Genomic DNA, 13110 nt, shown 5'->3' with positions numbered 1-13110 from the left:
GGCCTGGACCACAGCGGCTTTTGACGTTTAAGATGTATCCAATTAGCAATTTCTAGCGGCGCCAGCCTGTATCTTCTGTCCATAAGCGTACACCGGGAGGCCGCAGCAAGCGTGGCTGTGATGCTAAAACGCACCCGCACGCCAGTCGTATTTGGCCGTGGCGTTTCTTAGTGTCATCTACCAACTTCACGTGTACAACCCGATGCAGCTGCGGTGATCTTGCCCGGATTCCCATTATCCTGACCAATCACAATCAAGCCAAGTCGTGTGCCAATATACCGTTTCTATCCCGAGGTGTTCCTATTGATTGTGGCTTCAGCAGGCAGAAGCGAGGACTGGCAGGACGGCACGCTGTGTAGTCTTGGTCTTTGGTCTTGAGGCGTGGGACCGGCGTACATCAAGTTGACACGCCCGGAAACCAGGCTGGCGGAAGGCTCAAATTGTTCCAAAGTGCTGCCTTGACTGGTTGTAGCACACTGCTGCGGCACGCGTACTTGGGGTGTCTCACTCATAGTCCCACTCTCCACGGTCCGCCTAATCAACGTTGCAGCCTCACAGTCGCCCTGACCCACCAGAAAGTATGGACGAAGAAGAAAGGCCATTAGATCGATCACCTTACTATGTGACACATTCTGAGCACCTCGATCGTGTCCTCAGCAGGCCTCAACTTGCAGGTAAGCTGGCCTTGGCTCCAGAGAAACGGCATTTTATAACGTCACAGGCATTGGAATTTCTGGCTGCATTGGCGGAGGCATCTTTATTACTTCGGGTGCCCTGATATCTACCACGGGATCGCTAGGAGCTGCTATCAGCTATGCCGTTGCGGGAGGAATCATCGCTTGTGTCATGTACACTCTCACAGAAATGGTGACATGCAGACCTTTGACTGGTTCGCTCATCGACCTCCCTCACACTTTCTTGGATCCTGCATGTGGGTTTGCAGTTGCATTCATGTATGGGTATGTTTTTGTTGCCGCCATTGAAATCGAAAGCTGATGGGAAAAGATTGGGCAAGATTTTCGCCATGGCTACACTCACAGCACACTCGGCAGAGCTCACTGCTCTTTTGAAGAGCGATCCAAAGCCACACTCTACTGGTGCAGAAACCGCCATAAACATTGCTTTCATTGCGTTGACAACTTTTTCCCATTGTCTTGGCGTCAAGGTTAGTTGAGACTTATAGATGATAAGTTGCACTCGAGCTTACATTCCATCAGCTTTATGGCAAAATCGAACGAGTACGCTATACTCAAACGTATCTCATGGAGCTGTGTCTAACATGATGTGTCCAGGTAGTTATGTGGTTCAAGATAAGTTTGCTTGTGCTTGTATGCGTAATGATGGTGGTGATCAACCTCGGAGGTATGCTATCAAAAATTTGTGATATTGCAGATGCTTTTCTGATATAATCTAGGCGGCGGTCCAAGGGAAGGAAAATATTACGGAAGTGAGTATCTGTCTCAATCAGCCACATTGTGTACACTAACCAGGACCACAGACTATACAACCCATGCTTTTACTCCCGATTGGAAACCAATTGGACACAATAGTACGACTGCCGATCCTCTGGCACTAAGAGGCGTCTCAGATCATGCTTATGGGATTTCTGGGGCTGGAGGCGTCCTGTTTTCATTCATGTAAGTGCTATGTCATCGTGTTGCAGCAGCTGGGTTAATGACCGGCCAAGCACTTCAATCACACTTGCCATGTTCTCTTGCTTCGGAACAGATCTCGTTGCAATGACCGCAGGAGAGGCGAAAAATCCCTGGAAGGATGTACCAATTACCATGTCCTTTGTGTACCTTGTGCCCCTCAGCATATATCCTTTTGCCATCTTCGCTGCTGGATCGAACGTCAATTACGCAAACCCAGACCTACCCAAGATATGGGCAAGAGGTGGAGGCGTTACGAGATCAGTCTTTGTCATCGCGGCCCAGGAATCCTCACTCCATGGACTGCCAAAGGCACTGAATGCGCTCTTCATAGTATCGGCATACACGACTGCAAATACTGACCTGTATGCAGCTTCGAGAAGCGTCTTCATGCTGTCACAACAATACCTCCCGCACAAAATCGCCAACATATTTGGTCGGACTAACAATGGCCATACTCCACTGGCGGCCATTCTGCTATGCTCAGCCCTGGGATTCATATCACTTATTGGCTTAGCCGATAAATCGGGATCGCAACCACGCATTACGCTGTCTGAGCTCTATACAGGGACGGCCACATGCATCAACCTCTGCCTTTGTATAACCTTTTTGCGCTTCAAAGCCGGCCTGGACCGTCTAGCCAAGCGAAAGATTTTCGGCAGAAACCACCCACTGTACAAATCTCGACTCTTCAAGTCGCGCTGGCAGCCTCTCCCCGCCTACATTGGCATCGTCGGCAGCGCATGCGTGATCCTCTGGTCTGGCATCCCCCCTTTCATCATCCTCGTCACAAAAAGCAACCTCACATCGACCAAAAGCCTCAAATCAACAATCAGCCTCGCCTTTGACGTGCTGGGCGCATACATCGGCCCCGTCCTCTTCGTCTGCCTCTACCTAACCTACAAATACATCTACCCACGCACCTCCGCCGTCGACATCCGCAACCTCACCGTCGAAGACTACGTCCTCCAAGATCTCTCCTACATCGAGCTCGAGGGCCCGGAGTCGGTCCCGCATATCCCGCGACCCCGCTTCGACTCGTACGAGATGGACGGCCAGAACGACGGCATTGCGAGTCCCGTAAATGCCATGTTCCAGGATCCGTTCAAGGAAGAGGGCACGTGGAATGTCAATGTTAGTGCGAATCCCGATTCGGATATGCAGGAGGAGATGGAGGCGGAGGCGGCGCGCAGGAACGAGCGCGCGCGCATCAGACGGATTCTCGAGCAAAGGCCGATGAGGATGGGGCGCGGGTTTTGGAGGGAGGTGTGGAGTTTTGTTAAGACGGATAAGGAGGAGTGAATTTTTTTTTCTTTTATCTTTTTCTTGTTTAGTAGCGAATCAATCTCACAACATATTTACTTCATCTTCACTATCCAATTTTTTTTGAAATGGTTATGGTTGCTGCATTGAAATTGTTTTTTTCTTTGGGGAATGAAAGGGGAAAAACTCTCTTCCAAGGGACTGTCTTACATTAATTTCGTGATACGAGCCAGACGAGATGAGCCGCGGCTTTGCATCGGAATGTGGAGTGGTTGCATGTACTTACTGTAGCTGTGAGCGCGGCCGGTCGGGAAAAGTCGGGGGTTACTTGCGGACCACGTCCCATAACGGATTGCACCGACGGGCAAACCTTTAATATGTAGTAACTACTTGAATGTATTGAAAGAGAAAGTGAAAGAGAGAAAGAAAGAAAGAAAGAAAGAAAGAAAGAAAGAAAGAAAGAAAGAGAACGGGTAGAGAATACATTGCATTTGAATGTTTGTTAATGTTTGATATTTGATTCTGAAATATGATACATGATTCGTAGCCCCCTCTATTTTTTCTAGAGGGTTTCTCTTTGACGCCAGATGCTATGAAAGGAAAAAAAACGCTAGATGCTATGCTGAGCGATGAAAATGATGTCTGTCTCCTTCAATTCCGCAGGGCACACGAGCCGGGGACAGCTTGAATGCTGTGATGGCCGTTGCTCGTGACCTGGTATGCAGTGTGGGGTCCATGGCGCGCAGCGCATGGATTTCCTTGTTCTCTCTCGTGCCTTTCTTCGGGTCCTTCCTGTGGCGTGTGTCCGTTGTTGCACGCAACACTGGTCGTTTCTGCTCGGCTAGTTTCTTACAACCTCCCCTCTCAACGCCTCGCCTTCACTCATTGCACCTCGTAAATCTCCATGGCACGCTGAAGATCCTCGATGCTGGTCTTGTCGCCGTACGCCTCCTCGAGAATCTTGTTCCTGTCCTTGCGCGTAGTGAGCCTGGCTTCTAGACCGGCAATGGCGCGCTCCATGTCTTGCAGGCTAGAGCGCTCGCCATAGGCGTCCATGAGCATCTGGTTCCTTTGCTCCTGGGTCAGCTCTAGTGCAGAGTGGACCTTGCGGTTGGCATCATTGAGGGCATTTGTAACACCAAAACCTATGTTAGCATTAGCATCACCAAGCGAAAGTGGCCGGCGAGGCTGCGACGATGATGCATCTCTGGGAAGATAGATCATACCGATGGCTACCATGGCCATGGTAGGGAGGTACCTGGGTCTTTGTTAGTCCTGGCTGTATACAGGTGGTGATTGACTATGCAAGTAGTAGACGCACCATCTGGCGACCCTTCCGAGCTTGGGGACAACACTGGCGCCTGGGGCGGCTGCCATGTGTGCTGCTGTGGCATCCTCGAGGGAAATGGCAGTGCGAGCACGTGCAGAGGTGGTGAAGAGCCTCTGGCGAACGAGGGTCGAAGTGCGGAGAAGGAAAGACATGTTGTTGGCGGTTGTGTAGTAGGAGTGGCGGAAAGTGAAATGGCCAGTGGGTGATGGTCGAATAGGGCAGATGTGGGTTAACTTATATCCCGTTGGTGGTGGTGGTGGTAGTGGTAGTGGTGGTGATAATGGGTAAGGGCTTGGAATGTGGATGTGATGGCCAAGAGGAGCGTGTATCGGCCGCGGTTTGGTTTCTGGCAGGGAGATGTCTGATTGATGCGTGGAACGGTGTGTTCATGCGTGGTGATGCGTGATGTGTTCCGGTCAAGGGATTCCAAGGCGCGGACTATGCAGCCTGTATATACGGCGGCGTTGTGCGGGGAAATGCAGGTCACAGGCGGGCTGTGCACCAGTGTCTCTCCACGACCACCCTCATGTCATGCCACGAATCACAACACTTGACATCACCGGGCTCCCTGACCCTGAGAGTAACAGACGGCCAATCCGAGCCATTGTCGTGCCGTGTGCGTGTCTTCAAATCCGGGGACTGCTGACGTACCGTGCTGCTTCTCTCCCGGCCGCGCATCGAAGTCGCCTCTCTGTATCCATCGCAGCCGCGCCCACTTCTCTTACTACTACCACTACTACTTGGCGGCCGTGACCCGTCTGGGATGCGTTTCGGCTGTGAGGACGGCAGCGGCCGACACCCAATTGCACGTCAGCGGGGCGGGGGGTTGCATCCAGGTGGAGTTAGCTGTGTGCTGATGGTGGTTAGACGACCGTCTTTCGATTGTGGGGTGAGGCTGCCGGTCACGAGACTCGCCCATATCCCGCCATGCTGATGTCAGTCTGCATATCCACAACCGGTTCCTCGTCCGGCCAGACACCTCAACCTCAACACCACGGTTTTTCTTCATGTCTCCCATCGTCATTGGCACCCGATGCAAATTTCTTCTGCAGGACATTTAACAAGTCCCGGACTATGACAGCAGCAGAACAGCCGCCCCGGACTTTTGTGTCAAATAAATACCACAGTCGGTCCAAATGCCTTACGCCATGGAAGCACTGACAAATGTTTCGTCAAACACGAAACATGCGCCTCGCTAAGTCCAGACAATTAGGCAACACGCCATAGCTGGTCGACAACAAAAGTATAACTTTGAAACGCTCCTCGAAGCCATGAGTTGCGCGCGTACCTTGAGTTGATGCTCAGCTCAGTAAAGACACGGTGGGATAATGCACATGCTGGCACATAAAAACAACTCTAGGGTTAGCTTGGAAGAGACCCAGTGGCTGTTGCTTGATATAATGGCCGCTCATCCACCATTAGATCTGCTCACTTCTCTATACGCACAGTATATAGTGGTCCTGAATTTCCTAAAAAGTGCCAGTTTGCTTGGCCACTATGTCCATGGCATACGTCCTCATTTGTACTCAGAATGCCCTAGACTACACAGAAACCGCCGGTAAAGTGACTTGTAACCTGCACAGTCAGCCCAAACCCCCTTTCATACTGGATCCATCCTTGCAGTCGTGTCTGCTCCCGTGAGTAATTGGTACCGCATAGATAGAACCATGCTGCTTTCACATCCGACACTGCAAAAGCGCATATTATTGATTTCAAGATGTGAGATGTGCAGATAACTCTTCCTAAAGCAAAGAATGGCATGTTTGGTGGGACACTGTTGAGTCAGCAGTGGACCTAAGGTAGCATTAGATAAGAAAAATTGACTAGGTTCAAAATCGCCATTTGCATATTGGCCTTGGCCGTGTAAATAGCACAATGCTGAGAGACGTAGATGGATAAATTGATGACATCATGTAACGTTTCCTGCACCTCTTAGGCAATACAAAGACATATAAATGCCCCGGTGTTCTGATAGTCCTCTGTTATGAGCGAAATGATTTTAAAAGAAAAGTTAATTTGGTAATAACCTGTCGATCAAGAAAAAGAAAGTACAAGGAGACGCATCGGCGGTTGCAGACTTGCCTCAACCAGACCCACTGTATCCACCGGAAGCAACTGCCGTCTCTTTTGCATCCCAACCACAAAACAGTTCGACGAATCAAATCTCAGCTCGCCCAACCAACAGCATATACCGAACCCTTTAGGCAGAAGAGCCGCAGCTGTTTGCCCGGCATTCAGCCCCCATTTCAGCCAAGCTTTGCCGTAAAGCTTGAGCGCGGATGGCGTTGCTTGGAGCGTCGCCTACAACAAGTCAAGCATCCGATGTGCGGCTGCCGACTTGAGAAGCTATGTGGTAGCTAGCGATGGAGCCGTGGCGACAACAGCGCAGGATATTGATTTGGGAACCCCATGGGCCCGCATTTCACTAATGAGGCCTATCTCTGGGGCCTCCACTGAGGGGATCTCTGCGAGAGTCTGCTTCCGAGGAAAATAACTTGGGGAACGGAGAGTACATAGCATGAAGACGCCACTGACGGATGCCAGCCGAAAGATTGCTTGCCAGTCTCTTTTTCTCTTCATCTCTACGGCATTTCCTGTGCGTGTACGTTACTGATAGTCAGGATGGAAAGCAAAACAGTTGCGACAAATAAGGGCCTTGTTGCCGATAGCCCCAAGTACAGCGAGGACCTCGAACATGCTGCTACTCACGGCACATACCTCGGCAAGGAGGAAGCATCTCATCTCTCCGAAGAGCATCGCCAATACCTGCTCCAGCGTCATGGCACACTCGATCTCGACCCTCTCCCTACCATGGGGGCCGCTGACCCGTACAACTGGCCTCAGTGGAAGGCAAGTGGCCCTTAACTTCTCTCCACTAGCATTCCTTTCTAACCAACAATCAGAAAGTCATGAATGTCCTTTTCGTAGCTTTTCACGCTATGATGTGTGCGTTCCCCGCATCTGCCATTATCCCTGCCTACGAAGAGATATCCCAAGACCTGGGTGTCAGCATCCAAAAGGCATCGTACCTTACTTCCTTGCAAATTGCCATCTTAGGTGGTGGACCATTATTCTGGCGACCTCTCTCAACACGATATGGCCGGCGCCCCATCTTCATCGTCTCACTGGTCGGAAGTCTAGTCTTCAACATTGGCTGTGCCAAAAGCCAGACCTACGCTGCAATGGCAACATGCCGCGCATTCCAGTCTTTCTTCATTTGTCCACCCAACGCCATCGGCAGCGCTGTCGTAGTCGAAACCTTTTTCCGCAAAGAGCGAGCAAAGTTCATGGGCATATGGACTGTCATGATCACTCTGGGTATACCTCTTGCCCCCCTCATCTTCGGCTTCGTAACATACAACGCGGGCTACCGGTGGATCTACTGGATCCTCGCCATCATCAATGGCGTCCAACTCATTCTCTACTCCCTCTTTGGCCCCGAAACACGCTTCATGCGGCACGACAAGGCGCAGCACGCGCAATCCGACCTCGCAGCCTACAAAAAAATGTACCTGAAATTCCGCCGCATCGACCCCACTCCCATGAGCCTATACGAATTCATATCTCCCCTCCGCCTCTTTGCCTACCCCTGCATCGTCATCCCCGCCTGCGCATACGCCATGGTCTTCCTCTTCGCCTCTGTCCTCACCACCGTCGAAATCCCCCAACTCTTCATGGAGAAATTCCACCTCAACGCCCAGCAGCTCGGCCTCCAGTTCCTCGGCACCATAGTGGGCACGGCGCTCGGCGAGCAAATAGGAGGCCACTCGAGCGACCGCTGGATGCGCTGGCGAGCAAGAAAAACTGCGCCTTTACGGCCTGCCCCCGAGTTCCGACTCTGGCTCTCATACATTGGGATTCTGCTGACTATCTGCGGTATCACTGTTTTCCTGGTGCGGATCGAGCAGGCGGCCCCGCTGCAGTGGAATGTCACGCCCATTGTTGGTGCGGGCATAGCCGCGGCTGGGAACCAGATTGTTACCACGGTGCTGATGACGTATGCGGTTGATTGCTATCCCGAAGAGGCTGGTAGCATTGGCGTCTTCATCACATTTGTGAGGCAGATTTGGGGCTTTTTGGGCCCGTTTTGGTTCCCGGATATGTTTGACAAGGTTGGGATTGCGGATAGTGCGGGTGTGGCGGCTGCGCTGCTGGTTGGGGCGAGCTTGGTGCCTGTTGTAGTTACGCACTGGAAGGGATTTAGTAGTAGAGGAGGTATGGCGGAGATTGGGTGAAATGGTAGAAGTAGGAAGAAGGGAATATGTACTTGTTGTATTTCCATCTTTACATACTGGCTTCGGCTTACTTGTCTAGCACCAGTACGAATTTAGTCTACAATCCAAGATCGAAGCCTCAGGATACTCTGATTAATTAGAAAACTAACTTTGTATTTTTTTTAAAAAATTACAGGAATGCTCACAGCTTTGGCCCAAATCCCTCCTTATCACACAGCTCCTCCGCCTGCGCCACAACATCAACTCCATACACATTCGCCTGCACATCAGCATCCGCCCAGCGATCCGGGACCTTGCCCTTGCCCTCCTTGAGAGCCGCAAAAGCCTTGTCGCGCTCCTCCTTCGCCTTACCCGCACCCAGATGCATCTGGCGCCCGCTCTCCGCCGCAAGTTCAACCAGCGCCTCAGCCCTCGGCTTCCGCAGCTTCTCGTACAAGCGCAGTGCGCGCTCAATGGTTTCGGGCCTGCCATCTGCGATGCGCTTGGGCGACAAGACAACACCGAGGACAGCACCGTCTTCAATGGCTTGCGCGGCGCCCTGAGCCATGTGCGGGAGCGTCGGGTGGCATGCATCGCCTACCAGTGCAGTTGGGCCGTGGACCCACGTTGTCAACGGGTCATGGACTCTGAGCTTCCACTCGACGACCTCGCCTTCCGGCACCAAGTTCAGCATGCGGTGGATCATGGGGCAAAAGTCGCCGTAGACGTCCAGCATGGCTTTTTTGCTGCCCCTTGTCGTGTATTGTGCGTCTGGGGCGCCGGCAAAGTTTGTGTCTGGCTGCGCGGTGGAGATATTGTAGATTTGCTTGTTGTGGATCGGGTACGCGATGATGTGTTTCTTCTCGCCGATCCAGCGTGTCACCGTGTCTGAATCGATGAGCTTGAGTAGCTCGGGGTCGTGCTCCATTTGCGAGCGGTTCAGCATGATGCGGTAGGCGGCTTGGCCAGAGTCACGCGCAGCGCCTGTGTGTCCGAGTTCCTTGAGCATGGCAACGCGGGTGCTGCTCTTGACTCCGTCGGCGCCGAGGAGGATGTCGCATTCGACCTGGTAGGGCTCGAGACTGCCTTGAGATGGAGTGACTGTGAATTTGGGCTTGGAGCCGAAGCGAAAGTCGGATAATGTGCAGCCCAGCTTGAATGTAATGCCGCTCTCCTTCTTGCAACCTTCGAATAGACCATTTGCAAGACTGGCTCGGTGACCAACCATGTGTGGGTACCCGTACTTTTCTTTGACGTATCCTAGATCTACAAATCCCAGCTCCTTGTCTGTTGAACCTTCCTTTATGGATGTGTTTGCGCATACGACGGCTTCGTCACGGATTGGGCCCCAGCAGCCTAACCGGTCGAGGATGCGGGCCATGTTGGGTGCCAGTTGGATGCCTGCGCCTACGAAGCCCATGACTGGAGCATTTTCATATATCGTGATGTTCTTGTGGCCGGCTTTTGCAAGGGCGAGAGCCGCGGCAAGGCCGCCCATACCTAAGATACTATTAGTGGATGCACTCGGAAGGCGCGAATATAGATTGAAGAAGCACACCTGCGCCAACAATGGCTATCCTCGTTTGCTCCGCCATATCTTTTGCTTTGAACAACTTTGACTCGGACACTGCGTACTTGGCTGTACAGTAGCAGTCCACTTAGGTGAATGGTTGAGGCGGCGGTAAAGTTGTGTTGTTGACGATATTATGGTGGCTGACTTGCTGAATTCCAGCTTTACCAGTATATCGTACGAGGTATCTCTATGTATGTATGTATGTAGTAATGCGCAATTCGATTTGTACCCCACAAAACCCCACAGCTTGTAAGGTATGGCCAACAAGTAATATGTAAAGGAATGCCGGATGATGTCTTAGCCGGAGTTATTGCTTCTTTTTGAGTTGATTGGGCACAGTGCGAAATGCCACACACGATTGTTCAATGATTGGGCGGAGTCGGTCGGTAATTATATATGTTTCTACGCAGCAGACATCTGCCTGGCTCGAGTCCATCCAAGTATGTGTATTGTGGGTTGTTGTGGAAGCCAGCCAACAGTCCCACTGTAGGCGGGGCTACGCTTAGGATATCTCTTGTGCCTTGCCCCACCACCGACGCCGGGAATGCCGTCCCCACGGAGAGACGGAATCACGTATCATACAATCGGCCCGACACGACTGTGCGTCTACGACCATACCTATGCTCCACGGGGTGTAGAATGCTTGTAGGTACCAGTCAATCGCCAGACTCCTAGGAATACTGCATGCGTACATGGAACAATTCCGATTGAGCTGTTGGCAACAAACTACCTGTTCTACGCATGTTGCATTACTATAAGATCGGAGAATAGACGTCTATCGTTCACACCGCCTAGCAGTCCAATTTACCATTCAAGATGGCTGACATCCGCGATATAAACGTACCAGTTAGATGTCAATTAGATGAATGCAAGCCCATCAGCCCGTGTGGCTGTCTCGTCAAGAGCACACCGACATCAGCTGTACGGGTATGCAATGAGGGGCCGGATGCCCCGCGCTAATGTTTGATGCGGGATGTGGGGACATTTCTCCTGTCATTCCAGACAATACCATCATCGCTCCAGCCATCGCATGAGGAGCCAATACCAAGCCGTCAGCCGTCGTCTTTATTCTAGCCATCATTGACTGGCGTATTGGGGGACACGCTTTCGAGAAGCCCCAACCTCAGACGACCGGGAAAAGTGTTCATCCGGCAGTTGTGTCGAGGCTAGCTGGAACTCCTGCTGACAATTGAGACGTCGATTGCGTGGACTTCGGAGTCAGATTTAACCCCTTGAATCAGTTTATACATCGTGTGCTGCGGACTGCACAGTAGCGCTGACCGTCGTGCCCAATACGCAATAAGAAAGTCCTTTGCCTGTGCTCTGCAAAACTAATACCGCACAGACATGGCGGAACGACGAAGCTCTTTTGATCAAGCCTCGGCTGGCTTTCGGGCCCATTTGCCAGATCTATCCAGTCCGCGCTTCACCACAGGTGCCAAACAAGACATATACCAATATGTCCAGTCAATGCAAGACAACCGTGCCCCGCCGTGGTTGTACGACTTGACAAAGGTATGGGAAAAGCTGTTGGAAGAGCCCTACACAGGTGTTACCAACGATGGCAAAGTACGACCAGGTCTTTTTAAGGCCCAAGACGAAGGTGCCAATGTCCAGGGTGCGTTCGAAAAAGCAGGAGAACTTTTAAAGAGCTTGGATGATGAGAAGAGAAAAAAGTTGGTGTATCCGATCAACGCGAGAGAATGGCGGGCATGGAGCAACCCAGAGTTCCTACTAAGGCCATTTGGACTAAGGCTCGAGGAAGGTAAGAAGGCCTTTAGGCAAAAGTTTTGATACCGTACTAATATTAGCAGTGCCGGAAAGTACTGCACAGTCAATCCTCGCCGTGGTCGAGGCGTCCTTGTCGCCAGAAGGCTACCAAAAGGCACTATCTGCTATGCGCATCAATCATTTCCTAGGAGAAGTCGTCAAGCTCCCCAACATCCTGAACAAGTATTCGTACAACTTTCTCTTGTTCGGGACGCCCTCTACATCCGCATCTTCACCATGGGGCTGGCTCCTTTACGGCCATCACCTCGATATCGCATGCTTCTTCAAGGGGCCTCAGATCGTCATTACTCCCTCTTTTACCGGCGCAGAACCCAACATCATCGACCAAGGTGAATGGAAAGGAACCCAGATCCTTCACAGGGAAGGCAGTCTCGGTTTGAAGCTGATGCAGAGCTTGAGTGCAGAGGAGCAGCAAAAAGCTCAAGTCTTCAAGAAGATGAGGGATGAGGGCATGAAGCAAGTTTACGGCAACTCCAACAACGACGAGAGCAAGCGTGACGAACTCATCACTGACACGTGGGGCCCAGATGACCAGCGTCATCGCTGTGGCGCCTTCCGAGACAACCGGGTTGTCCCTTATGAGGGTATTTTAGTCTCTTCGCTCAACCCCACCGAACAAGACCTTATCTTGGCCATTTGTCATGAGTTTCTTCTTTACCATCCATCCAACGCCCGTGAGCTCAAGCTCAAGCAAATCAAGCAGCATCTTGACGAGACATACTTTTGCTGGATTGGTGGCTTCAACGATGATGACGCGTTCTACTTCCGGGTCCAAAGCCCGGTTATCCTGGTGGAATTCGACCATCATTCTGGAGTCTTTTTGACAAACAAGGAGCCAGCCAAGTACCATACGCATACTATTGTGCGGACACCTAACGCGGGAGATTACGGCCAGGCCATTAGGGATAACCATGAAAAACTAGAATAGTTTGTTTGTACTGACATCAGGACCCGAGTCAATCAGAGACAGCGGTCAAAAAGGACAAAATAGTGTTGCATGCCGTGTTGGAGTTCGTCGGATGACATTCTCCGAATCCGTCCGAACGTGATATCGGTGTCTTTTACTCAGTTTCTCCGCTGAATTTTTTCATTCTACGAGAACAAATAGCATGTGCAGAGGAATACGGAAAACACGACAGTTTGGTTCAAAAAACCGTCTGCCGCAAGTCATGCACTAAAATATACTAGAGTCTCCGCGGGAGAGGAACAGGAAGGCAATCCTTCGTTCCTGACATGATGTGGGTCCAACTACAACACCATAGCCAATGGTGGACCTAACTGTGCCGG

General features: G+C 51.5%; 5 protein-coding genes across 5 annotated transcripts; 3 read left to right on the top strand and 2 right to left on the bottom strand.

Annotated features, from left to right (window-relative positions):
- Positions 1-580: 580 nt before the first annotated feature.
- Positions 581-2954, top strand: COCSADRAFT_160830 (uncharacterized protein; the record flags this gene model as incomplete). Its single annotated transcript, XM_007702351.1, has 8 exons — positions 581-674; positions 722-959; positions 1006-1165; positions 1218-1238; positions 1293-1362; positions 1415-1447; positions 1499-1637; positions 1688-2954. 8 exons carry the CDS (start codon positions 581-583, stop codon positions 2952-2954), a joined length of 2022 nt encoding a protein of 673 aa, XP_007700541.1.
- Positions 2955-3394: 440 nt separating this feature from the next.
- COCSADRAFT_327686 (uncharacterized protein) lies at positions 3395-4523 on the bottom strand. The gene is made up of 2 exons (XM_007702350.1): positions 4237-4523; positions 3395-4173 (listed from the first exon to the last, which is right to left on the bottom strand). Exons 1-2 carry the CDS (start codon positions 4395-4397, stop codon positions 3798-3800), a joined length of 537 nt encoding a protein of 178 aa, XP_007700540.1. The 5' UTR covers positions 4398-4523; the 3' UTR covers positions 3395-3797.
- A 2344-nt stretch (positions 4524-6867) lies between these two features.
- Positions 6868-8503, top strand: COCSADRAFT_143386 (uncharacterized protein; the record flags this gene model as incomplete). Its single annotated transcript, XM_007702349.1, has 2 exons — positions 6868-7099; positions 7153-8503. The coding sequence occupies 2 exons, from the start codon at positions 6868-6870 to the stop codon at positions 8478-8480; spliced, it is 1560 nt and encodes a 519-aa protein (XP_007700539.1). The 3' UTR covers positions 8481-8503.
- Positions 8504-8635: 132 nt separating this feature from the next.
- COCSADRAFT_37201 (uncharacterized protein) lies at positions 8636-10298 on the bottom strand. Its single transcript, XM_007702173.1, has 2 exons — positions 10018-10298; positions 8636-9959 (listed from the first exon to the last, which is right to left on the bottom strand). The coding sequence occupies exons 1-2, from the start codon at positions 10052-10054 to the stop codon at positions 8662-8664; spliced, it is 1335 nt and encodes a 444-aa protein (XP_007700363.1). The 5' UTR covers positions 10055-10298; the 3' UTR covers positions 8636-8661.
- Positions 10299-11379: 1081 nt separating this feature from the next.
- Positions 11380-12751, top strand: COCSADRAFT_160826 (uncharacterized protein; the record flags this gene model as incomplete). The annotated part of the gene is made up of 2 exons (XM_007702348.1): positions 11380-11797; positions 11847-12751. 2 exons carry the CDS (start codon positions 11380-11382, stop codon positions 12749-12751), a joined length of 1323 nt encoding a protein of 440 aa, XP_007700538.1.
- Between the last annotated feature and the right edge of the window lie 359 nt (positions 12752-13110).

This window comes from Bipolaris sorokiniana (genome assembly GCF_000338995.1).
Source record: "Bipolaris sorokiniana ND90Pr unplaced genomic scaffold COCSAscaffold_8, whole genome shotgun sequence".
Classification (NCBI taxonomy): Eukaryota; Fungi; Ascomycota; class Dothideomycetes; order Pleosporales; family Pleosporaceae; genus Bipolaris; species Bipolaris sorokiniana.
The sequence above is the reverse complement of the archived record's forward strand: the minus strand, read 5'-3'. Positions and strand labels throughout refer to the sequence as shown.

Bases quoted from the DNA above. Each gene is read 5' to 3' on its own strand.
- COCSADRAFT_327686 (XM_007702350.1), bottom strand. From the start codon at position 4,397: ATGTCTTTCCTTCTCCGCACTTCGACCCTCGTTCGCCAGAGGCTCTTC. The intron at 4,174-4,236 runs GTGCGTCTACTA...ACAAAGACCCAG, and splicing joins CTCGGAAGGGTCGCCAGATG to GTACCTCCCTACCATGGCCA.
- COCSADRAFT_37201 (XM_007702173.1), bottom strand. From the start codon at position 10,054: ATGGCGGAGCAAACGAGGATAGCCATTGTTGGCGCAG. The intron at 9,960-10,017 runs GTGTGCTTCTTC...ATAGTATCTTAG, and splicing joins GATAGCCATTGTTGGCGCAG to GTATGGGCGGCCTTGCCGCG.